The sequence below is a fragment of the Salvelinus namaycush genome, chromosome 5 (assembly GCF_016432855.1).
Source record: "Salvelinus namaycush isolate Seneca chromosome 5, SaNama_1.0, whole genome shotgun sequence".
NCBI lineage: Eukaryota > Metazoa > Chordata > Actinopteri > Salmoniformes > Salmonidae > Salvelinus > Salvelinus namaycush.
This window is the reverse complement of record NC_052311.1, coordinates 22482435-22507402: the sequence shown is the minus strand read 5'-3', so window position 1 is coordinate 22507402 and position 24968 is coordinate 22482435. Positions and strand designations below refer to the sequence as shown.

General features: G+C 41.5%; 1 protein-coding gene across 2 annotated transcripts; it reads left to right on the top strand.

Moving 5' to 3' along the window:
• Positions 1–1943: 1943 nt before the first annotated feature.
• LOC120048054 (nucleophosmin-like) lies at positions 1944–23781 on the top strand. 2 transcript variants are annotated; one of them, XM_038993742.1, is made up of 11 exons: positions 1944–2018; positions 2328–2410; positions 3157–3276; positions 5010–5103; positions 5232–5323; positions 5471–5529; positions 5645–5723; positions 7080–7178; positions 19883–19993; positions 21084–21158; positions 22406–23781. In XM_038993742.1, exons 1-11 carry the CDS (start codon positions 1967–1969, stop codon positions 22457–22459), a joined length of 918 nt encoding a protein of 305 aa, XP_038849670.1. In that variant the 5' UTR covers positions 1944–1966; the 3' UTR covers positions 22460–23781. The 2 variants fall into 2 exon arrangements, with proteins under 2 accessions (XP_038849670.1, XP_038849672.1); XM_038993744.1 differs by lacking the exon at positions 21084–21158.
• The last annotated feature ends 1187 nt before the right edge of the window (positions 23782–24968 follow it).

The window sequence follows — 24968 nt, the reverse complement described above, 5'->3', positions numbered from 1 at the left end:
TAGAAGACACAAGCATTTCACATCCTTAATAGGAATGCAGATACATTAAATAATGTGACGCCCCAAAATTGCTCCTGTTCTTTTGACCCACTGCAACACTTTAAGTTAGGTTGGTCTTGTACCTAGTAGAGACAGTTTTTTTACACAACACTGAATTAACATGTTGTAGTATTTTTGTTTTTGCACAGCAAGTGGTTTATGTAATTGGAGAAATAGGGACAGTTCCTTATGTCAAACACTACTCCAATACTGTGCACTGACAAAAGTAGCAATGTTATTGTAGTACATCAAATGAAATTGTATTTGTCACATGCGCCGAACACAACAGGCGTAGTAGACCTTACCGTGAAATGCTTACTTACAAGCCCTTAACCAACAATGCAGGGTAAGAAAATATTGCTAAATAAACTATGCAAAAAAAAGTTACACAATAAGATAACAATAATGAGGCTATATACGGGGGCTACCGGTACCGAGTCAATGTGCAGGGGTACGGGTTAGTCAAGGTAATTGAGGTCATATGTACATGTAGGTAGGAGTAAAGTGACTATGCATAGATAATAAACAGCGAGTAGCAGCAGCGTAAACTGTTTAGCAGTCTTATGGCTTGGAGGTTGAAGCTGTTAAGAAGCCTTTTGGACCTAGACTTGGCGCTCCGGTGCCGCTTGCCGTGTGGTAGCAGAGAGAACAGTCTACGACTTGGGTGGCTGGAGTTTTTGATAATTTTTAGGGCTTTCCTCTGACACCACCTGGTTTAGAGGTCCTGGATGGCAGGAAGCTTGGCCCCAGTGATGTACTGGGCCGTACGCACTACCCCCTGTAGCACCTTGTGGTTGGATACCGAGCTGCTGCCATACCAGGCGGTGATGCAACCAGTCAGGATCCTCTCGATGGTGCAGCTGTAAAACCTTTGGAGGATCTGGGGACCCATGCCAAATCTTTTCAGTCTCCTGAGGAAGAATAGGCATTGTCGTGCCCTCTTCACGACTGTCTTGGTGTGTTTGGACTATGATAGTTTGTTTTTGATGGGGACACCAAGGAACTTGAAGCTCTCGACCTGCTCCACTACAGCCCCGTCGATGTGATTCGGGGCGTGCTCAGCACTCCTTTTCCTGTAATCTACGATCAGCTCATTTGTCTTGATCAAGTTGAGGGACAGCTCCTCTCTATAGGCTGTCTCATCATTGTCGGTGATCAGGCCTACCACTGTTGTGTTGTCTGCAAACTTAATGATGGTGTTGGAGTCGTGCTCAGCCACGCAGTCGTGGGTGAACAGGGAGTGCAGGATGGGACTAAGCCCCCCCAAGGGACCCCCATGTTGACGATCAGTGTGGCAGATGTGTTTTTGCTTACCCTTACCACCTGGGGGCGGCCCGTCAGGAAGTCCAAGATCCAGTTGCAGAGGTAGGTGTTTAGTCCCAGGGTCCTTAGCTTAGTTATGAGCTTTGAGGTTACTATGGTGTTGAACGCTGAGCTGTAGTCAATCACCAGCATTCTCACGTAGGTGTTCCTTTTGTCCAGGTAGGAAAGGGCAGTGTGGAGTGCAATAGAGATTGCGTCATCTGTGGGGCGGTATGCGAATTGGAGTGTGTCTAGGGTTTCTGGGATGATGGTGTTGGTGTGAGCCATGACCAGCCTTTCAAAACACTTCAGGGCTACAGATGTACAGTGTTATTACACAGGTATAAAAGCAATATTAATGGCAAGTGTTACACACCATTACAAAACAGCAATATCATACTACAGTAGATTTTCAAATCTCAAGTATCACAGGATTGTTTATAGTTCCTTTGCAATGTCTCCATCTGGTGGACGTAAACCACAGTGGGGTTCCCCCCTTTTGGTCCCACCCAGGCTTTGATTCGATTGGACGAATATGATTTCCATAACTTCCTTTTAGCTATCCCATTGGCTACCTGAGCTGTCACTTGCCTTTACGGAACAGAACAATAACATCAGGGGGAAAATGGCGGAGGATAGCGTCCCAGATTTAACCAGACCTCAAATGTATTTATTTGGTGAGAACGTCTGTACTGCCAAGATACATTTTAGTGCACAGTTAGTAATAGCAGACATTTGTACTTTGTTACATATCTATAACTCTCCCAAACACATCAAATGTCTATATTAAGCTAGCAATGCATATGAGCTTCTCGCGCCAATTCAGCAATACCCTCTTTTGTTTGCAAGTTAGCTAGCTAGCAAGCTAGCAGGCTAGCTAGCTAGCTTAATTTGTTATCAATGATACTGTTACATTTCTGTTTTCAATGTAGAATGTCAACAGCTATTTGCTTAGAGTTTGCTAACCTGTGTGTTGTGAACATCAGGTTGTGCACTCAAATCGGACAAAAAGGAGTTCAAAGTCGAGGTGGAGGACGATGACGCGGATCATCAGCTGTCACTCAAAGCAGTAAGATTATGATGCCAGTTCTGAGATCGAGTTACCATTACAGAATATCATAATATTGTAACTAGCTAGCTACTTGGCCAACATTTCATCATGGCGTTTTAAAACAATAAAAATGTATTAGGTCGTGACAACTGATGCATTTCACTATGCTACAACTACCGTGAGGTAATATAATTTGAATAATTCAGCTAGCTGTATGTTCTTAAATATTCTAAATCAAGTCCATTTATTTTTACACTTTCTGCAGTATATTTATCTTTGCACCTGTGCAGACTGTGCAGAATTTCTTTTGACAAATACAATGAACACTTTTAGTTTATGTAATGGAATATCTAGTCTCTATTTCACCTATTTCCCTTTTGTTTCATCACTTTTGGAAAATAACAGAAATCCCTTTGTACCAGTACACCATAATACCAAGTTCACCTTTGTCAACATAATGAGTAGAGATTTCTACTAGTCACAGTTCTTTGATGTGTATTTAAAGGAATAACATATTCATCAACAGACAATGTTTTTCTTTATTTTCTTTGTTTTCTGCTCGTTTCCCTACCTTTGCAAATGAGCCCGTTCCTCTCCTCTAAATAGATATCCTCATTGTAACATTCTTTCAGTCACTCTCCCTATTTGCCATCAAGCAAAGATGATGATTGACAGACAAATGAGGGAGACTGGAGGGTGTTGGCGTGTTCCAACATGGAAAAACATACAATATCATATCTGTGAAACAGCTGTTGGTGTTGCAGGTGTGCCTGGGTGCGGAGGCCGAGGATAAGTTTCACACGGTGGAGATCGAGGGCGTCACATACGACGGAAAGACCACCAAAATTCCACTGGCTGTGCTGAAGCCGTCCGTGCTGCCCTCTGTAAGTGTTTTAGAATGATGAATCGCCCTAGTTCGTGCTCTTACTCACCTTAAGCTTTAGGAATGCTCTTTTAACCCTGTCGCTTATTCCACTTTTGTAATAGCGAAAAACACTCCACTCCATTACCATGCAATTACTCAAATAACGTGTTGTTACTGTAGTAATTACAGTGTTACTACACAGGTCTACACAGATGCTACAGGTATTTTTGGCCATGACCCAAGTCTCAACACTGGGCTGGATTCAATGAACCACACAACCTATTACTATCTTTCCTCACGCTACATTTGTGGCTATAGAGACAGCGACCTACGCTTGTTATTTAGTAAATACTTTCTTAACTCTATTTCTTGAACTGGATTGTTGGTTAAGGGCTTAAGCATTTCACGGTAAGGTCTTCGGCGCATGTGACAAATACAATTTGATTTGATTATGACAAGGCCATGCCAGTGATGGGCTAATTCTTCATGATGTTAGCCTGGTTTCTCCTTAAGCAAAGATGGGCAACTTTGATGGGGGTAGGGGCCACAAAAAAAATCTGAACTCATGTGGGGCCGCAGTGGCTTGGGGGTCTATGTACCCACATCTATACCCAGACATGCAGTCAGAGCCAGCCCTAGCCTTTTGGGGACCTAAGTGCATTTTCTGGGGGGAGCCTACCAAAACAATTTATAATAATAAAATATTGCCGTTTTAAAGCAAGTTTTCTGTAATTCTACACATTTTAACATAGGGCGGAGAGAAGATATAGATATTTTATAACTAACTTAATACAAGAGAAAAATGTGCAGTTTTACAGCTAATTTCCTGCAATTCTACACATTTTGCCATAGGGTGGAGAGAAATCTTTGCAGTTTTTAAAATTATATCTGAGTGAGAGTGACTAACAAAATCAATGGGGGGCCCCCAGCTAGACTAACTTACCAATAAATAAAACGTGCTATGTGACTGACACAAGTTAAAAAGTGATGCACAACCACATTTCAAAATTGCAGCTTGTGTATTCTAATATTCTAACTCTCAGCAGTAAGTTGAGACCCTGACTGAATTCCCCCTAAACATTTTGTTTTTTGGGGGGGGATTGATCCACGATCCTAAAAAAAGGCCGCTAGTCGCCCATCCCTGTCCTAAAGTAATCCAGTTTCTGCATATTAAATGGCAAAAATCTGACTGCCGCCCTGATCCAGAGGTCCAGAGAACACTGTCGCCGTTTCTGACTTCTATTGTTGTAACATGCTTGGCTTGTTGGCTGCTGCTTGGCTTGTGTGTGTTTTGGTTCTGGTTCAGGCTTGAAAACACTAGCTGTGAGTGGATAATTGTGTTACTTTATGGACGTTATCACTACCTGAACACTTCAACAGTAGTTACTCTAATACCTACACCTGTGTTTTGTTTGGTTACCATCACCACCAGAACAATGGCCTGGCACTTAGGAATTCACATTCACAACTGGCTGCACCCACAACTTTTATATTTAACAAGCAGATACAAGTGAATAGATGTTTTGATTTTAATATGGTAATACATTAATAGATAATTTGATAAGACCCTTTTGCTAGCAGATCCATGGGATTCCTTCCCCATGGGGAAAAAGCTAGTTGAATTTACATTCTCTAATGTCATTTGTGACGTTGTACTTCTACGTTTGATAGTTTCAACTGCTCATAAATGTGAAACAATTAAAAATATTGATACTTTTATTCCTAATTTTAATGCTCTCCCCTGTTTTGCAGGTGAGTTTAGGAGGGTTTGAGATCACCCCTCCAGTAACCTTCCGTCTCCAGTCTGGCTGTGGACCAGTGTACATCAGTGGACAGCATTTTGTCAGTGAGTGACTCTTTATTTGCAGTCTGCTGGTTTAGTTGTTTGTATACTCTCTTCGGGCTTGATATAAGGTGACATTTTGACAGTACAAGACATCAGCGCTGAATGCGTAACCTAATCTCAACTTGTAGGTGTGAAGGACTCTGATGAGGAAGAGGAGGAAAACAACACATCACCTGTGAAGAGGCTGTCAAGCTTGACCTCAGGGAAGCGTCCTGCTCCGGTATGTTCCTCCTGCTGTGTTAACTCATGCAACAGGCACATAATGGGAGAAATATATTGTATTGTATTCAACTGCATACATACCATATTCCTCATCAGGCCTTGTTAACAACAGTTTTACATACATTGTGTTTATTTCCCTTTGCAGAAGAAACTGAAAATGGAGTCAGATGATGATGATGATGACAGCGATGAAGATGACGACGAGTATGAATGTTCTCGTTTGTATTTCCGGTTGTTTGGTGTGTCTTGCATCATGTGCCTTTGATGGGCCCCCATTAGATAGCCTGACAAATAGATTTTCTTGTTCTATTCATTGTAGTGATGATGACGATGATAGTGATGAAGATGAGAGTGAGGTGAAGGTACAGAAAGTTCCAGCCAAACCAACCATAAAGAAAGTAAGCCCTGTTATTCTCTGTTCTCAAACGTAGCGACCACAAGACCTTGACTAATGACACTGGGTATAGATGATGTACCTTATATGTCCACTAGGTGTCATGTTAGACAAAGACTTGTCCATGTAGACTAGCGCCAATAGGAGATCCAACAAGTAGTATTATGTCATCTTAGATAGCTAGGATTGTGACACATTTCACCAGACCTTGGAATAGCCACAGGATAAGATGTTTCACAACATAATGTAAAATGTTGTAGGCATATTTTATTGTCTTACATCAAGTCTCATTTGTGGTATTGCATATCAGTGTCAAAGACCATTTTGTCAAATTCTTGTTATTATTGCAAGTCTGGTAAACTAGACATGTTTTTAGTGCTCTGATTTGCACTCGCTGACCGGCGGCCATTTTGCTGGAGACGAAGCGGGGGAAACTTTTTCATCTTGTTCCCTCTAGTACCCATCTGGTTTTTCGAGACTAAAACACAGGGTCTGCGGGTATAATGATCGGATTTCTCCTCTGTAATCTACCTGAACACTCACTGTTTCACCAGCACCGTGCAGAGCGAGACGCAGTAAAGACAACTTGAGAAACACAGCCCACACGTCTAGGCTTGGGAATTCCCATTTCCTTAACCCCCCGCCCCTGCCCCCTCTCCTCGATAACTTACCTAGGCCTACATGTCCTGTCCCTCTGTCCTCCTGCTGTCTATCTTTCGCTTTCATTCCTCACTTTATTCTCACACACCGCCCCCCTTCTCTTGTCCAACAGTTTCTCATTGCACCTGGCCTTTGTCTTAGAACATTGTGTGTTTGTGTGGCTGTGTATCGTTGTGTGTGTTTGTGATTTGAACTGTGCCAGGCCGAGAGAGATGAAAGCGAGGCAGATGCACATACCTGATGTGAGCACTGATTGTAGCCCCAGGGCCAGATGACAGCTGAGCCTTTCTGTCACCTGTTGATTTATTCTGCTATCCCCCTCTACAGACACACATCTTTATTCTACTTCCTCTTCTTTTCTTTGCTCTCTTAACTCTTTGTCATGCTCATACTGTATTATAGTGATGAGCAGTGACAGCATGGGTATTAATACGCTTCCTGGGTTGAAACACTGAGAGGATGGCGAGCATACTAATTACTGTTCCCCCAATACACTATTTTACTAATTTCCCATTTCCCTCCTTTTGAAGATCTGACTGAAGTAGTTTATATAGACAGGCAGGCAGTCTATTTTGACAACAGCAACACTTTTTTGCTGTCAACATGTCGTCATCCCAAATTAAAAGATTAGTGGAAATTGGATTTTCTATTTTGTATGGTGCTTCCCGCATGTCTCCTAACTAGTTCCGTTGTCTCTCAGAGCCCGGAGCCTTTGGGGAAGAAGCCGAAAAGTGTGACATGGGCGCAGAATGGCTCACCAGGGAAACAAGGGGGACCATCAGCTAAACCTCAAACCAAGGTAGGTCAACTCTTACACCTGTTTAGACCTCTTTAGACCAACATGAAACCAGAGTAATTACTCACATCCAAATGAAGCACTGGTGTCTGCTCCCAAAAGTGGTCTTTTCATTTGGCAGGTAAATCGTAGAGTTTTCAATCTATGGGTAGGCTGGACACCTGACATTTTTAACAATGCTTTTTTCTGATAAAAACTAGTTCATTGCATCCGCCGTGGAGCCCAGTTTCATAATATTACCATATGTCCCAGCTGCTTGCCGTAGTTTTGAAGTAATCACGGAATAACAGGCCTTATTTTAGGACATTTTTCACCCTGCCAGCTCCTATTAGTTCTCTTGACCACCAACTCGCTTTCCGAACATTCTATTTCCAGCTTATTGTTCTATGTCACAATGTCTGCTTTGATATTGTTGGCAATGAGACCTGCCCACGTTGCTGGTAGTTAAAATGTAAACAACAACTAAAAATTAGGTCGTCCCATTGTTTTCTATGGGGGAAATATAGGTATGTCTGCCTATTTCGCCAAATATCTCGCAATGTGTATATTTTCCTTTTTTAAAATAAATTGGACACCATTTTAATCACGAGAATCTCCTCTTTCTAATTATATAAGGCTGGGCAGTGTATTCCGTTGTCATCAAACGCTAGCCACGAAATACCTTTTGCCCTTGGAACGCTGAGCTCCCCCCATTGTTTTCCTATGGAGAGGCATGCTGGTATATTTCGCCAAATATCTCGCAATGTGTATATTTAGATTTTTTCAAGTCGGACACCATTTTAATCATGAGAATCTCCTCTTTAATTATGTAAGGTTGGGCAGTGTATTCCATTGTCATCAAACGCTACACCAGAAATAGTCAGAAGGTAAAAATGTTTTCCTACTTCATCGTTATGCAGACATAAGCACACTTGGCACCTTCGAGGTACGGATGTTTACTTTCTACACATGTTGTTATTTTTCAGTTTCGTCCTAAGAACAGATTGTAGTGGTAAAATAAAAGGGGATACATTTTTTGATGCCATTTAGGCTAAATGGAATTCTAAGAATCACTCCAGTCAAAACAGGCTCTGCCAACGTTCGATTCCATTCATTTGCTATGGGCGCACACTCGTGTTCCAGCTTAGCCAACGCTCTTTTGCCATTTTTCAGTCTTGAGTGAATTTTGACTCGTTCTATTGTCCAGCCTACTATGGGATAAGATCATGTGATTCCAAAATAGGCCTGGAGCTGAGGAGGCAAGGAGAGATTCCAAAGAGTTGTTTGTGGTTAGGCAGTTCCAAAGCAGACAGTTTAAAGGTGCATTTGTGGTCTAGGCTTCAAAATAAACTCATGGAAAACACATGTTCTCTGCCAGCTAGTTTAGAGAGAAGAATCTTAATAACAGTGTTATGCTGTTGAACATGAAAATGGAAGATATCTTTCAGCATATAGGAGTTGTGATGCGCATAGAGCATACACATCAGCTGTTTGTTCCACGAAATTGCTGTTCATGGGGGACAGTATAGAAAATCCTGCCTGCCCTAGCCACATTTATGTTAAGTTTGTCACAAGAGACTACATTTTCTGTAAATAAATCTTATTAATACCTATGTATTTCTGTAGTAGTTACACAGTCACATTTGAATGTTCACAATAAGACACATGCTTATTATGTAAGAGGTGTCTGCTCATAAGACAACTGTTCCAGAAGTACTTGCCAAACCTTCAGCAAGCTGCATTTAATTAAAGCACTGCAAAAGAATGTGATAAATCCAAGTAGCAATTAGCTCAAGACTGGTGCTTAATTACTCAGGTGGAATTTCTTGGACAGCGGCCTTACAAACCCGAGGATTGAACTCTCTCTGTGTTAAACAAACACATCTGACCCCTGAACACGTTTCCCAGGATGGGGTTTAAGACCACGACCTCTCGGCCTGACCTACCGTTTTGAGTTGCAGACCACCTTTGAAGCCAAAACATCCCTCCCTCCCACCTTTGCAACCTTCTCATTTTCCACCCCTCCTTAAGAATGCCCTAATCAGCCCCTCCACCCACCCACGTAGCCCCCCAAAGGAGTCTAGCTTAACTTGAAACAGTAGCAGTGACCTTTTGTCGCAGTCATTTCTCTCTTGTGTTGACATAAAATAGACTAGCCTCGAACAGCAACAGGTTGTTTTTGCCTTAATCAAATTACAAATGTACTTAAATTAATGTATGAGAACCTCTCATTTAGATTTTAAAATCTTCATAGCAGTGTCTCAAAAATTCAATCTCATTTTCTCTCTAACAATATGTCAGGAAAGACGCCTTCAACACTTCCTGTCATGACAAGAAATGATCAAAATCCTCACAGTACGTTGTTTCGGACTGAAAACTGTACCCTTTGTATGTGATGTCAGACACGAATGCACAATGAGGTGAGACTTGCTATGCTAATCACCCGGGGTGGTGCATAGCCCTCGGGGCAGCGTGCGGTGTGGTAGAGCGAACGCTTGCTAATCTAGCTAATTCTGTAATGGCCGCTGTTCACCACGTCACGACAGCCGTTGTTAAAATGCTAGTGGGGATTAACCAACAGGCTAACCTCTGAAACCTCCTCAGTGTTTTCCCTAAGTACATGGAATAACCAGACAAATAAAAAAATAGCCAGCCAGGGAGTTCTGGGATGGGGGGGTTTAGTTTTCCTCCATTTCCGCTCAGCTGCCCGCAGCCCTGTTCAGTGAGCACGCAGAGTCACTCTGCTACAGAGCAGGAGGGGAGGGTCGAGGAAAGGGGACAGTGGGAGTTAGAGGCTGAAAGGGAGGAGAGTATGGCCAAAGATGACGCATGGCCTCCTATGTAGGGGCTGAGTGGGTATGGTTGGAGAGTCAGTATCATTAGCTTTTATAATCTTTTGTCTTTTTATTTTATCATTTTTTGGAGAAGATTGAGGCTCTCTCCACTACCAATTGTTCCTGCAGTGAGGATTCAACATCTTCATCACATTTTTTCACAATTTATCTGCAGAACAAAAAGCTGTGGTAGCGATTCAGTTCCCGGCGTTCACTTTGAAGACCTGTTCAAAAAGAGGCATTAGTTTGCAAACAACCCATCACTAGGCTACACTGACAAGTCACTTTAGAGATCACTGACGAGTCACTTTAGAGATCACTGACGAGTCACTTTAGAGATCACTGACGAGTCACTGGCATGTCTTGACATGGGCTTCAAATCCTAGGAAAATACAAACAAGATCTTTGGTTTACTGTCCAGATGAGAAGCTATGGACATATAACTACGTTGTATGATTTATGAATATCAAAGAGACATAGGAGATTTACTTTATTCAGTCAGATCGACACCTTTTATGAACTAGCCAACACTTGCTGCTCGGTCGTCAATCAAAGCACAGTAAATAGCCTATGCACCCAGACTCCATGGCTGGCTATATGAAACACGCAAAATAAAATATATTGTTTCAAAAAACAATAACTAAGTGGATTTCAACTCATCGTACACATTTACATTACATGGGACGTGTAGATTCACTCACAGTAGACAATGAAGAAGCATCATGCTCTCCCTCCTCTGTAAAAAGAAATTTGACTGAAACCCCAGTGCACAAAATTAACCAGTACCGAGAGGCAGGACAGACAGCAGACTGACAAACCAGCAGTGTTTCCTTATCATCGCTCGCTTTGTGACTGACAGGCGCCTGTCCTATCAGTAGCTCACTAGAACATGCATATCGTTCATTCTAGCGGGAAAAGGCTATATAGACTTTTCTGACAAGCAAATTTAATATTTTAAATGAAAAGAAGCCTAGTTAGTTTATGGAAACTAACTAGGCTTAGGGGAAACCCTGGCCTCCTGCCAGTTTAACCCCCCAGTCCCACCCTACCTAACCCCGACCCCCTTCCCTCAGCCACCCCTCCACCCCTCTCCACAGCCTCCTCACACCCCTCGCTTCCTGGACACACCTTCTCCCAATTGCTCTCATTATGAGTGTTTGATGTCAGGGGCAGCAGGCAGGTTTCTCCCAGAGGAAGCAGGCGTTTTCTTAGTGCAGGTGACTGGTCATTAGGGTGGCTCGTCAGATCCTTTGCCAGTACCTTTCTCACCATATTTCTTAACTCTTTGTCCCGTTGTCTACGCATTTTGGTTGCAGGAAAATGGGTCGATATGACTGTCATTTGAGTTTGTTGGTCTAAAGTTGAGTCATCTATGGTGTGTTAGTGCTTTTGATTGATGGAAGTTGAAGCAGGCTGCCTGCTCTGTGATGATGCCTCCGAGCAGACGCCACAGTCATTAAACTGTAAGATGCTCTGCCTTGGATTCTCCTGAGAAGACCTACATCGTCACTTTTGGCAACTGATGGACACCTAGTTCAATTTGCATCTGTGTCTTGCCTACCTGTTAACGATTATTTTAATCACATCTCAAATTTTCCAGATTTTTCAATTGTGCTGCTTGAATAAAGTTGAGAGGAAAAAAAGTTTTTTTAGTCTTGGGAGTCGGAAGTTTCTCAGCGAACCGTCTTTTGTCTCCTTACCCGGTCTCCAATGCCCCCCTACAAGACACCAAAGGGACAATTACTACCTCACTCAGACTTTGCCGGCAGAAGTGTCATCATGACCATGTGTTTGAATCGGAGACGAGCGATTACCTGAAATGCTAGCGTGCAAGTGATTAAGTCACATGTCCCATCTGTAATCAGTGTCTGGCGCAGATTAAACAGCATGCTCTGTCTATCTATCAGCTGTTTCAGGTCCACAGCTGTCCTTTGGAAGTGGAGAGCCGCCCCCAAATAATAAATACGCCAGGCTTTTCTTGGCCGGGAGCCAGTGGCATGTGGGCTTTTTAGAGTCGGAGGTGTGAGGGTGTGTGTGTATATTTGTGCGTTTCTTTTGTCCTCTAATTTTATACCTTTGATCTGTGCGATGAATGTCGATTTCTGCTGAGGAAAGAGAAGATTATTGCATTCTCCAAAGGGAAGAAAAAAAGAACCATGGTCTTGTTTTTTAACCGTTCGGTTCAATCTACTTCTTAAACCCGTGTCTACTTTTGTAAAGAGGCGTAGTTTCCAAAAAAGAGGTTCCTTTATTCATCCCACAATTAAGATACTGTATCTAGTCTCTGTTATTATTTCAGGTAATGATCAGTGTTTACACATTACTTTCAATATGCTTCAAATACAATGGTTTGAATTAGCAACAAGCCTCTTGTCACTGTACGGATCCACACACTTGTTGTGGACGCACACAAACTGATGTTGCTGTGGTGATTCTGAGTGACATATAATTCGAACGTGTTAACTTTGAATATGCTATCGTCATTGGCTCCCATCACCTCTTTAGCTGCTATCTTCACATCAGTTATTGTACAGTTGAAGTCGGAAGTTTACATACAGATTAGCCAAATACATTTAAACTCAGTTCTTCACAATTCCTGAACATGTAATCCAAGTAAAAATTCCCTGTTTTAGGTCAGTTAATATCACCACTTTATTTTAAGAATGTGAAATGTCAGAATAATAGTAGAGAGAATGATTTATTTATTTCATCACATTCCCAGTGGGTCAGAAGTTTAAATACACTCAATTAGTATTTGGTAGCATTGTCTTTAAATTGTTTAACTTGGGTCAAATGTTTCGGGTAGCCTTCCACAAGCTTCCCACAATAAGTTAGGTGAATTTTGGCCCATTCCTCCTGACAGAGCTGGTGTAACTGAGTCAGGTTTGTAAGCCTCCTTGCTCGCACACACTTATTCAGTTATGCCCACACATTTTCTATAAGATTGAGGTCAGGGCTTTGTGATGGCCACTCCAATACCTTGACTTTGTTGTCCTTAAGCCATTTTGCCACAACTTTGGAAGTATGCTTGGGGTCATTGTCCATTTGGAAGATCCATTTGCGACCAAGCTTTAACTTCCTGACTGATGTCTTGAGATGTTGCTTCAATATATCCACATACTTTTCCTACCTCATGATGCCATCTATTTTGTGAAGTGCACCAGTCCCTCCTGCAGCAAAGAACCCCCACAACATGATGCTTCCCCCCCCCCCCCCCCCCCCTTCGGCTTGCAAGCCTTTTTATGGCGGTTTTGGAGCAGTGGCTTCTTCCTTGCTAAGCGGCCTTTCAGGTTAAGTCGATATAGGAGTCGTTTTACTGTGGATATAGATACTTTTGTACCTGTTTTCTCCAGCATCTTCACAAGGTCCTTTGCTGTTGTTCTGGGATTGATTTGCACTTTTCGCACCAAAGTACGTTCATCTCTAGGAGACAGAACGCGTCTCGTTCCTGAGCGGTATGACGGCTGCGTGTTCCCATGGTGTTTATACTTGCGTACTATTGTTTGTACAGATGAACGTGGTACCTTCAGGCGTTTGGAAATTTCTCCCAAGGATGAACCAGACTTGTGGAGGTCTACAATTGTTTTCTAAGGTCTTGGCTGATTTCTTTTGATTTTCCCATGATGTCAAGCAAAGAGGCACTGAGTTTGAAGGTAGGCCTTGAAATACATCCACAGGTACACCTCCAATTGACTCAAATTATGTCAATTAGCCTATCAGAAGCTTCTAAAGCCATGACATAATTTTCTTGAATTTTCCATGTCAACTTAGTGTGTGTAAACTTCTGACCAACTGGAATTGTGATACAGTGAATTATAAGTGAAATAATCTATCTTTAAACAATTGTTGGAAAAATGACTTGTGTCATGTACAAAGTAGATGTCCTAACCGACTTGCCAAAACTGTAGTTTGTTAACAAGACATTTGTGGAGTGGTTGAAAAACAAGTTTTAATGACTCCAACCCAAGTGTATGTAAACTTCCGACTTCAACTGTATGTTTATATCTAACATTCAAAACAGCAAAGATCTTTTCAAAACCTTTTGACATCATGCACCATCATTTATTGATTTAAAAAAAAAATATATTTGACCTTTATTTAACTAGGCAAGTCAGTTAAGAACAAATTCTTACTTACAATGACGGCCTTGAGCACGGTTACATGTACACAATAATATGATTATTGTGCGTAGTCGGATTGATTTAATAGTTTGTTTAAAACCTTTACATGCTTTGCAAGAAGAACGATTTCCATAAGAATCCTTTTCACATGACAAATCTGAAATCAGGCTACTGATGGGACTTTTGATAAATGCAGAAAATCGGCAATTAAAATAAAACGTTCTACCGCAGTGGCCATGTTATTTTTGCGATACCGTTTTGATTCTCAGTTCTGACATATGGACTTTGTATGTGAAAGCTCTTTCTAAGATGTGTGCTTTCAGTTTTTCCGAACTCACTTCACTCGTGCATAAAAGGGGGAGGTTTGCGCTACCGGTGCTGGCACATGTACAGATCAAATACACCGCTGGAACATCGATTTAAGCTGTTTACATGTCCTAATAATTAGAGGGATTGCTCAGAACCAGGTGTTTTAATCGGTGTATGCTTACTTTGATTATGACCGATTAAAGATAAGCAGAGTAAGGTGTTTACTTGACTATTGCCATACTCGGCCTACTGCCATAATCAATTTAATATCGAATTATTAGTCTCCATGTAAACGTACTCATTAACCCTTTACACTCGTTTGAATTGGCCTATATGGATAGGGCTAAGTTGAAATGTTTCTAACAGAGAAAATATGAAAAGCATATGCATGACCATCGTAGCAATTGAAAGAGAACAGCTTGGAGATCATGGGGAAATTATTAGACCAAAGTTGAGGACACAACAGTTCACCTGACAAGACTGAATCCAAACACACTGTTACACTGTTGATTTTATGTGAATTTTACATTTACTGTAATTTTCGCCTCATTTGTTAACAAATTCTGAAAGTATTCTGGATACATTCAGTAACATGATTAGGATATTCCTGGAAAATGTGGAGTAGATGCAACATAGACCAACACAGGTTCATTCTGTTCAGAACAACACAGGGCATGATGCCATGTCATCTTGTAACTGTACATCAAACATAGTGATCGTGAACGTTGACACTGTACAGTGCCTTCGGAAGGTATTCAGACCCCTTGACTTTTTCCACATTTTGTTACGTTACAGACTTATTCCAAAATGTATTAAATAAATAAAAATCCTCAGCAATCTACACAGAATACCCCATAATGACAAAGCGAAACATGTTTTTAGACATTTTTGCTAATTTATTAAATTATAAAACAGAAATACCTTACTCACCTAAGTATTCAGCCCCTTTGCTATGAGACTGGAAATTGAGCTCAGGTGCATCCTGTTTCCGTTGATCATCCTTGAGATGTTTCTACAACTTGATTGTAGTCCACCTGTGGTAAATTCAATTGATTGAACATGGTTTCGAAAGGCACACACCTGTCTATATAAGGTCTCACAGTTGAAAGTGCATGTCAGAGAAAAAAACAGGGAGGTGAGCAAGAACCTGATGGTCACTCTGACAGAGCTCTAGTGTTCCTCTGTGGAGATGGGAGAGAACCTTCCAGAAGGACAACACTCTCTAGCACTCCACCAATCAGGTCTTTATGGTAGAGTGGCCCGGCAGAAGCCACTCCTCAATAAAAGGCACATGACAGCCCGCTTGGAGTTTGCCAAAAGGCACCTAAATACTCTCAGACCATGAGAAACAAGATTCTCTAGTCTGATGAAACCAAGATTGAACTCTTTGGCCTGAATGCCAAGCGTCACGTCTGGAGGAAACTTGGCAGCATCCCTACTTGGAAGCATGGTGGTGTCAGCATCATGCTGTGGGGATGTTTTTCAGTGGCAGGCACTGGGAGACTAGTTAGGATCAAGGCAAAAATGAATGGAGCAAAGTACAGAGATATCCTTGATGATAACCTGCTCCAGAGCACTCAGGTCCTCAGACTGGGGTGAAGATTCACCTTCCAACAGGACAATGACCCTAAGCACACAGCCAAGACAACGCGGCTTCGGGACAAGTCTCTGAATGTCCTTGAGTGGCCCAGCCAGAGCCTGGACTTGAACCCAATCGAACATCTCTGGAGAGACCTGAAAATAGCTGTGCAGCGATGCTCCCCATCCAACCTGACAGAGCTTGAGAGGATCTGCATAGAAGAATGTGAGAAACTCCCCAAATACAGGTGTGCCAAGCTTGTAGTGTCATACCCAAGAAGACTCGATGCTGTAACCGTTGCCAAAGGTGCTTCAAGAAAGTACTGAGTAAAGTGTCTGAATACTTATGTAAATGTTTATTATTTTCTATAATTTACCCCCAAAAATTACAAACCTGTTTTTGTTTTGTCATTATGTAGTATTGTGTGTATTGTGTGAGTTGGGAAACAATTTAAACCATTTTAGAATAAGGCTGTAACATAGCAAAATGTGGCAAAAGTCAAGTGGTCTGAATACTTCCCGAAGTGACTGTATGTGACATGAGTTTTATGATATGGTAATGTAAGTGCACATTTGGACTAACGAGTGTTTGGCTTGCTTGTATGACATCAAAACGTTATTTATTATAATCCTCTGAATTTACAGCATTTCCCTCACTCAGACAATAAAAAATGTGCAAAAGTTGCCCAATTAGGAGGAGGGATGGGGGCAACTTTTTATCACGCACAGTGCTGAAGTTCAGAACGGCTGTCAGTCAAAACCCATATAGCGCTGTGAAGCGCAGAGCCAGAGCTGTGATGTAATGTATAGCATTTTACTGTATAGCCACTGCATTCCAATTTAGGCGTATGTGTAAATTAAAGGTGATTCTGATCAGTGCCCAAATCTGCCATTTTCAACCCGTACAAGTGTAAAGGGCAACCACTGTAACGTCAAGACGCTAATACGCACAACTGGAGAGGTAATATGATGCTCTTCACAAAACCCTGATAGGAGGGTTTAGGTCGGGTGCCGGTCATTATTTTCACTGTACTACGGTGCTGGTGCGGGTATTTTTTTTTTAAGGCAACTGTCAAGTGTTCACTAGGATCAAAAATGTTACTCCATGGTCATAATAAAAAGCACTCTTTTCTTTTAGTTATTTCTTCAGTCGCCTGACAGAAAGCCTCTCCAAGAAGGTCCCTCTCCCCTAGTTTCAAACACAGCTCCAGCCGTCAATGAAACCCTGCAATCACAGTGGATTCCAGCCGGTCCGGCATGTAGGAACAGGCTCCCTGCTTGTGTAACATGCAGCCGCGGCGTATGGCGTGTCAAAGTGTGTCACACTCTTACACACTCCTAATTGAGGACCTCTGGGGCCTAGTCCGCACGGCTCTGGACACACCTGTAGCCCTGTTAATGCTATGTTGGTGGAGAGCTCTGTGAGGCTCACACACGCTGTATGCACACACACATACAAGCAAAAAAAGGAAACTAATGACATTTATGACAATCAAACGTTGTCAGCTTACATAATTGCTATGAGGGGATAAAGTCTCTCACCACTATATAGGGCCTCTGAGTTCGTAATATTACTCAATATTACTTCTCTTCCCGTACAAAAAAGTTAATGAGAAGTGTTCGTTGGTTGCTTTTCACGCTAAGCCATAGCGCAAAAACATTTCGCGAAACTCGAGCAAGCGGACGCTGCTTTTCTCATGAGATAGTGACCCGTTTCACAGTGTCAGTCTGGGGGAGTTAACCTGCCACTGAAAAACAAATCTTTTTTCTGCTCCTCTTGGCAAACAACCCTCCCCAGAGCTCTGTTGCTCAACGCTAAAGTCTGGGCTTGCCCTCGACTGCTTGGAAGCAATAAAAGGATAATTTGTACCCACCATATTTGTCAAAAGGTGGTGTAATTAGGGTAGAATGTTGTGTGTGTTTGCTTTAATCCCCTTCCAGCTGGTTGCTCTCACCCCAATAGAGGAACCTTTCTCACTCACAGTAAATAGGTCAGGATAGGGGCTGGAACCAGCGCACTGAGCACAGCCTGGGCTGGCCAATTCACGAGCTACAACCAGTGACTTGATGCCAGTTGGGAATAGGGATGGGCACTTGAAATTATTTCACTATTCAAATAATATGTTATTTTTTCTGATATCCGTGTTGTCGAAATACATGTTTTAAGGATTTTTTTTTTTTTTTTTTACTTCATTGGAGACTTGCTTGCGTGACTCGAGAGAGAGCCAGTGCACTGCGCTCTGCTTGTTTCAGCAGAAGGCTGGGGGAAGGGCGAGAGAGGAGCAGTGGCCGGTGTGTGACAGTCTGTGTGGCACAGAGGAAGAGAGATAGCGAAAGCAGCCAAACTGACTCGCGCTAGTAGTTAGACAAACTTGTTGCTGCAATAGGTTATCTATCATCCCATCTGTTAGTACCTGTCTTGACTGCATCAAATCGTTGTAAAGAAACTAGCTAGCTACAGTAGCCAGTTAGTTAGCCAGCTAGCTAGCCTGTTAAACTCTGAGTGGATGTTTTGGGCCCTGTACAGAGCCCTGTGAGAAAATGTTCAACAGAAAATAGCAAGTGACATATCATTTGAAAGTTACAGGTCTTGTCTTTTTGGAAATCAAACTCAAATCTTACTGCCAGACAGGTGATATATTTACATCAATGGATAGGTAGAGACTTCAGCTTCCTCCTCATATATGTAAATCATTCCTGTACGACATTGCACAAGCCCTGCGCATCCATTAGGTAAAAGGTCAGACAGTTTAAAATTATTATTTTTTTAATCCTTTTGGAACAGACATTGTTGACATATTTTATCTCAAACCTAGACCTTCAAATTTCTTATTCCATGGGGACAATTGGGGGACCCCCCCCCCCCCCCCCAAATTCTAAATTAAACTAAATTTCAGGGTTTTTTGGTCTGCTCCATCTCGGGCTCTGTAGGAGTCACATTTGTTTCTGATACATTTATCTGAATCCCACAGTTCGTACCTCTCTAAGACCGAAGTGTACTTTATGAGGATAATATACAATATTATGCGTGGTCTATAAAATGCCACCAGTGGGAGTCAGAGTTTAACAGGCTAGGTAAAGTAGCAAGGCTAATTGAGGCTATTTTGCTTCGCTCCCCGTCCTTCTCTACTACAACTCCATATTCATATTAAACAACAGCCTACCTGTTGGTTGATCATTTTTGCCTACTCCTTCTCATTTAGCCAACTTAATTCCGTAATTTTAATTCTATTTTGCATTGATTAGAAATCTCCCACTTCACTTGCTACACATGGCCTCTGACTGTAGTGCCGCTGTGATTGGAGAGTAACAACAAGCTACACGTGTGAAATGTATGAAGCTACACGTGTGAAATGTGTGTAGGCTACCGATGGGTCTTCGTTATGGGGCGCACTCATACAACCTGTCATAAAACTGTTGTTTAAAAAAAAAAAAAAAAAAAAAAAAAAAAAAAAAGTGAATGTAATGGTCTATCCTTGTAGGCTATGTAGCAATTTTTAGACAAAGCCTTTTCATTGTTAAATAGGCCTATATGTTTCTTTTCAGCTAAAAAATGAATACTCTCCCAAGTAATCGAATACTAACGTCCCCTTTAATATTCGAATAACCATGCCCATCTCTAGTTGGGATCGTGCAAATGGCCTAGATGTCACTCATAGATACATTGACAGGATGTACTTGGAGGGTTTTGGCCAATGGACAGGGGTTTTCTTATAGGGTGAAGGAATACACTAAAAACCTATGTAGCCTACATTGAGACTAGTGATTATTGACAGCCATCTAGACATAGCCTAAGTGTCAACCTTTCAGTTAGGCTGGTTAGTTACTGGAACAAGCACACCACTGAATGATACTGTGAATGATGTTGATCTTGTTTGACTTGCAGACACCAGTGGGAGGAAAAGAAAAAAGACAGAAGGAAAAGTCTGGAGCTGGCCCATCCAATGTTCTCACCGTGCCCGAAATCAAGAGCAAGCTAGTGTCGGCTGCCAAAGAGGTAACACAGTTGTTTTCATGCTTCCAACATAGAGCTTTGAGAAAATGCTGCTCCATATTTTAAAGGCCCAATGCAACAGATTATCGCGATATCAAATAATTTATGGGTAACAATTAAGTACCTTAGTGTAATTGTTTGTCAGTTAAAATGCAACAAAAACAACAAAAATCAACAACAAAAAACTATTCTCGAGCAATCATTTTGCTAGGACTGTCTGGGAGTGGTATGAGTGAGCACTTATAAGAGGGGCCTAATGTGAGGGATATGTAACCTGAAAACTTATTGGCAGACATGTTTAGAACGCTCTTTGTTATTGGTCTATTAATTTATACCGCTTAGTAATGTCACCAGGCAAGCAAAAACTCCACCAATGTAAAAGATGCCGATTAGAAAGTCCTGTGTAAATTGTATTTCCAACCAGCAACTATCAGGAAATAACACTGATCACATTTTTTCATACTTTTACAGTGTTCATTTCATCAGCTGTTGTACTATATTATACAAAACACAGGAAAAACAGAATTTTGACTGCACTGGGCCTATTAGCAAAAGTCCACGGGTTATCTTTAATAGTGGTGATTCCTCCCTCTGCATGGTTGCATACATAACATGCCATAAACACCGTAGTTGTCTTGGCAACAAAAGTATTCTCTGAAGACAATTCAGCAGTACATATTTAGGGAGAACGGATGTCCTGTTTTTCCCCTCTGAGGCTACAGCGAAGCCTTAGTGGAACACATGATGCACCTCCTCCAGAGTGTGTGCGAATAACCTCTGACCTTGCCAATGGCCACCAGGCCTGTTGTGGGGTACTGACCACTGGCGCTCACACAGCCATGACGTCATACAGAGGGATTAGCTTCTTGTCTTCTTCTCTTACAGCCACTTCAGACTGGATGGACCACACATGTGGACCACATACCGTAGCGCTGCGTCAACTTTACACCGCCACCTCATATTTGCCTCGTGTGAATGATACAGAATTGTAGGCTATACATGTTATGTAATATTGGTAATAATGTTTTTTTCCCTCCAGTTTGATTTAATGTCTCACCCAGATGAAACATATTTACTGGCTCTTTTCCATCAGGGAAAACCTTTTCCAAAGACCGAGCAGAAGTTTGAAAACTATGCGAAAAGTGCTTTCAGGATGTCAGATAGAAAAGTAAGTATTTTTCTTGTCTTGGTAGTGAAAGCGTTTTTTGTAGCAGAAGCATTGCAGTAGTTTAGATAACGATTGCCATTAATTGCCGAATACATTTTTTAATATATAACACCTAGCTTAAAAACAAAAGGTTTTGCCCACCGTGTCCCAGTTATTTCAGATAGTTTTGTTGCAGTGAAATATGTTCATGTTGGGTCTGCGGTCTCTTAAGGGATAGAATGGGAGTAGACCTGCTAAGGCAAAGTCTTCCCCATTTGATTTACTGCCGTAGTTCTCTACCAAGTGTCTTTTGTAGCCCTAATGAACGGACCGGAGGTATGCGAATGGTACCAGTCTCTCACATGTTCAAGGTCTTTGACTAAGTGAAGGAATATTTCTTGGGCTACTGGACTCTTGTACTACCTGTTCTTAGAAATGCTGACGTAACGCAGGGACTCTATGTACATTTAAGATTGTTTTTACTCACGTCATTGCAGCACCTAGTTGTAGTTTACTTGGAGTATTTAAGTTAAAGAGTCCTTTTATCTTCACCACATGGGGCCAAGATGGTATTCACTAATCACCATTATATCCCAGTTTAGTTTCTGGGAAACAATTGGAATTGGAATGTTTGTGTTAAACAAAAAAAAGCACTTTTAAATGGGAGTGCGTGCATTTATTGTGTGTGTATGTGCAAGAGTGTGAATGTGTGTGCATTCAAGTGTGTGTGTGTGTGTGTGTGTGTGTGTGTGTGTGTGTGTGTGTGTGTGTGTGTGTGTGTGTGTGTGCGCTAGGAAGGGTCACAAACCAGGTTCTCTTTTTATTAATGAGGAACCCTTTGAGATCCCACAGCCTGACATGTTAAGGCCTCCATTACGATTGTGCTGTCAGCAGCAGCAGCAGCAGCAGTTGTTTGTGCAGGTGAAAACTCTATAGACTGCAAGGTGCGGTCAGGGGGAGGCTTGATCCCAGTGTGTAGAACACATCTGTGGAAGCGATTTGGTTCCAAAGACTCTGAGATGTGTCAGACTCCTAGTCATTCTTTCTGGTATGTACTATTGCCCCCACCCAACCCCTTGTACCCCTAAATGCCGTCTCAGTTCATTGTTCCCCAGGCAAGGCAAGGCAAGGCGCCCACTAAAGGCATTCTGTAGTAAAAGTGAGTCATAGACTCATAACTCTCTGCTATGCAGCACGTCATTTGGATGCATTATAATTAGTCTCTCTCTCTCTCTCTCTCTCTCTCTCTCTCTCTCTCTGTCATACAGGTGGTTAGAGACCTCTGGAACTTTGTACAAACATTGAAAACAGAGAAGAAATAAGTAATTGTATTTCTTACAGTTACATTAGATACGTTTTGCTTTCTCTATGCTTTTATTTCCCCAAGAACGTTGAAGGTGCAATGTTTAAACCCATTACTAAGAGCATCAGTGAATACGTGTAACAATGTCACCCCTGCTAAAGAACTGGTTGTTAGCCTACTGTTGGTGTCCATCAGGATACCCTAGGCCTTTAAACTATGGTGATGTTTTGCCAACTGTTTTATATGTTAAATATGACCCAGCCTATTAAAGGAATAATTCATACATCATTTTCAAATTGCATAGGCTGTTGTCCGTCGACCCAGTTTTAGGTGCATATGTGGGTTATTTAGTTAATTTCACCAGCATCTGGTTAGCTCAGTTAGCTAACCAGATGCTGGTTAGCATTCTTAGCATGTCCATTAGTATCATCTGTGGCAATGCTAGGATAAACATTCCAAAGCAACCACATCACTCCAGAAGATGATTTCATTACCGTTGCTTTGTGAAGTAACTGGGTTGATAGACGGAAGCCTAGTTAATTTCGGAAAATATGTTTTTATCATGTATTTTTAGTGAACTGTTCCTTGAAGGATTGTGTTTGTATAAATCCTGAAGACATTGTTGTTTGTAAATAGTCCGTACAATTAAATGTGCTATGATGGCAGCTTCAGAATACTGTAGATCTGTGTAATTATGGTTATTCGATCTCCTCTGGTTCTGGCTTCTGTATTTTAGTTTTTCCTGTTCATTTGAACATTTCTCTCTAGTTTAGCATGTTTTTTTTTGTTTTTTAAAATCCTGTAAACACGTTATGTTTTGGTCTTATGTTCTAGCAAGGTTAGTTGTTAATAGTGTACTGGAAAATATACTGCTAGTCAAGACATGGTTTCCTAGCCCTCTTAAATTTGATGTTTTGGTAAGTGTATTGACTGTGGAATGATAAGATACTGTTGTTAACCCATTTATGAGTAAAACGTCAAGAGAATGGCAAATGTTTATTAAAGACATTTCATCACTCACTAAGAAAAACGATCAATGAACCACATACTCCATTCACTGCAATTGGATTTTGCGCTTACCCAATTGGATCTTACATGTTTATTATATTTGGGCTGCTTTTCAGTTGCATGGTGTGAAAGTCGACAGGAGGAAGAAAGGCATTGGTCAATTTCATGAGAGTACTTGTAATTTGATTTGCTATTTGAAGGATTCTTGATACGTACGATGCATGTCAGTTCATAGTGGTTGTTTATTTATGGCTTGTTAAGATCAACGTATTTGTCCATTTTTATCTGTCTGTTTTTTCTACCTTTTACCAGAATAAACCAAATCTAACCCTGTGGCGTTTGTAAAACAGCTTCACTTTTAGTAGAGTAATCAGACAGCTGTCAACACCTGGCTTTCACACTTAGGCTCCTTTCACTAAATTCATACTGTAGTCTACATTCAGTTTTTCACAATTCCTGACATTTAATCCAAGTAAAAATTCCCTGTTTTAGGTCAGTTAGGATCACCACTTTATTTTAAGAATGTGAAATTGTCACGCCCTGACCTGAGATATCTCTGTTTTCTTTATATTTTGGTTAGGTCAGGGTGTGACTAGGGTGGGTACGTTAGTTTTTGTATTGTCTAGGGTTTTTTGTAAGTCTAGGGTTTTTGTAGGTCTAGGGATTTGTATGTCTATGGTGGCCTGTTATGGTTCCCAATCAGAGGCAGCTGTTTATCGTTGTCTCTGATTGGGGATCATATTTAGGTAGCCATTTACCTTTTGGTGTTCGTGGGTTCTTGTTCTATGTTTAGTTGGCTGTCTGCACTACTCATATTAGCTTCACGGTTCGTTTTGTTATTTTGTTTGTTCAGTGTTCGTTCTTATAATAAAGAAGAATGTACGCTTACCACACTGCGCCTTGGTCTCGTCCTTACAACGGCCTTGACAGAAATGTCAGAATAATAGTAAAGAGAATTATTTATTTCAGCTTTTATTTCTTTCATCACATTCCCAGTGGGACAGAAGTTTACATACACTCAATTAGTATTTGGTAGCATTGCCTTTAAATTGTTTAACTTGGGTCAAATGTTTCGGGTAGCCTTCCACAAGCTTCCCCCATAAGTTGGGTGAATTTTGGCCCATTCCTCCTGACAGAGCTGGTGTAACGGAGTCAGGTTTGTAGGCCTCCTTGCTCGCACACGCTTTTTCAGTTCTGCCCACAAATTTTCTATAAGATTGAGGTCAGGGCTTTGTGATGGCCACTCTAATACCTTGACTTTCTTGTCTTAAGCCATTTTGCCACAACTTTGGAAGTATGCTTGGGGTCATTGTCCATTTGGAGAACCATTTGCGACCAAGCTTTAACTTCCTGACTGATGTCTTGAGATGTTGCTTCAATATATCCACATCATTTTCCTACCTCATGATGCCATCTATTTTGTGAAGTGCACCAGTCCCCCCTGCAGCAAAGAACCCCCACAACATGATGCTGCCACCCCCGTGCTTCACGGTTTGGATGGTGTTCTTTGGCTTGCAAGC

What these genes read in the sequence shown, in the direction of transcription:
- LOC120048054 (XM_038993742.1), top strand. Translation starts at nt 1,967, where the DNA reads ATGGCGGAGGATAGCGTCCCAGATTTAACCAGACCTCAAATGTATTTA. An exon ending in CCAAACCAACCATAAAGAAA is followed by an intron (nt 5,724 to 7,079) that starts GTAAGCCCTGTT and finishes GTTGTCTCTCAG; the next exon opens with AGCCCGGAGCCTTTGGGGAA. An exon ending in CAGCTAAACCTCAAACCAAG is followed by an intron (nt 7,179 to 19,882) that starts GTAGGTCAACTC and finishes TTTGACTTGCAG; the next exon opens with ACACCAGTGGGAGGAAAAGA.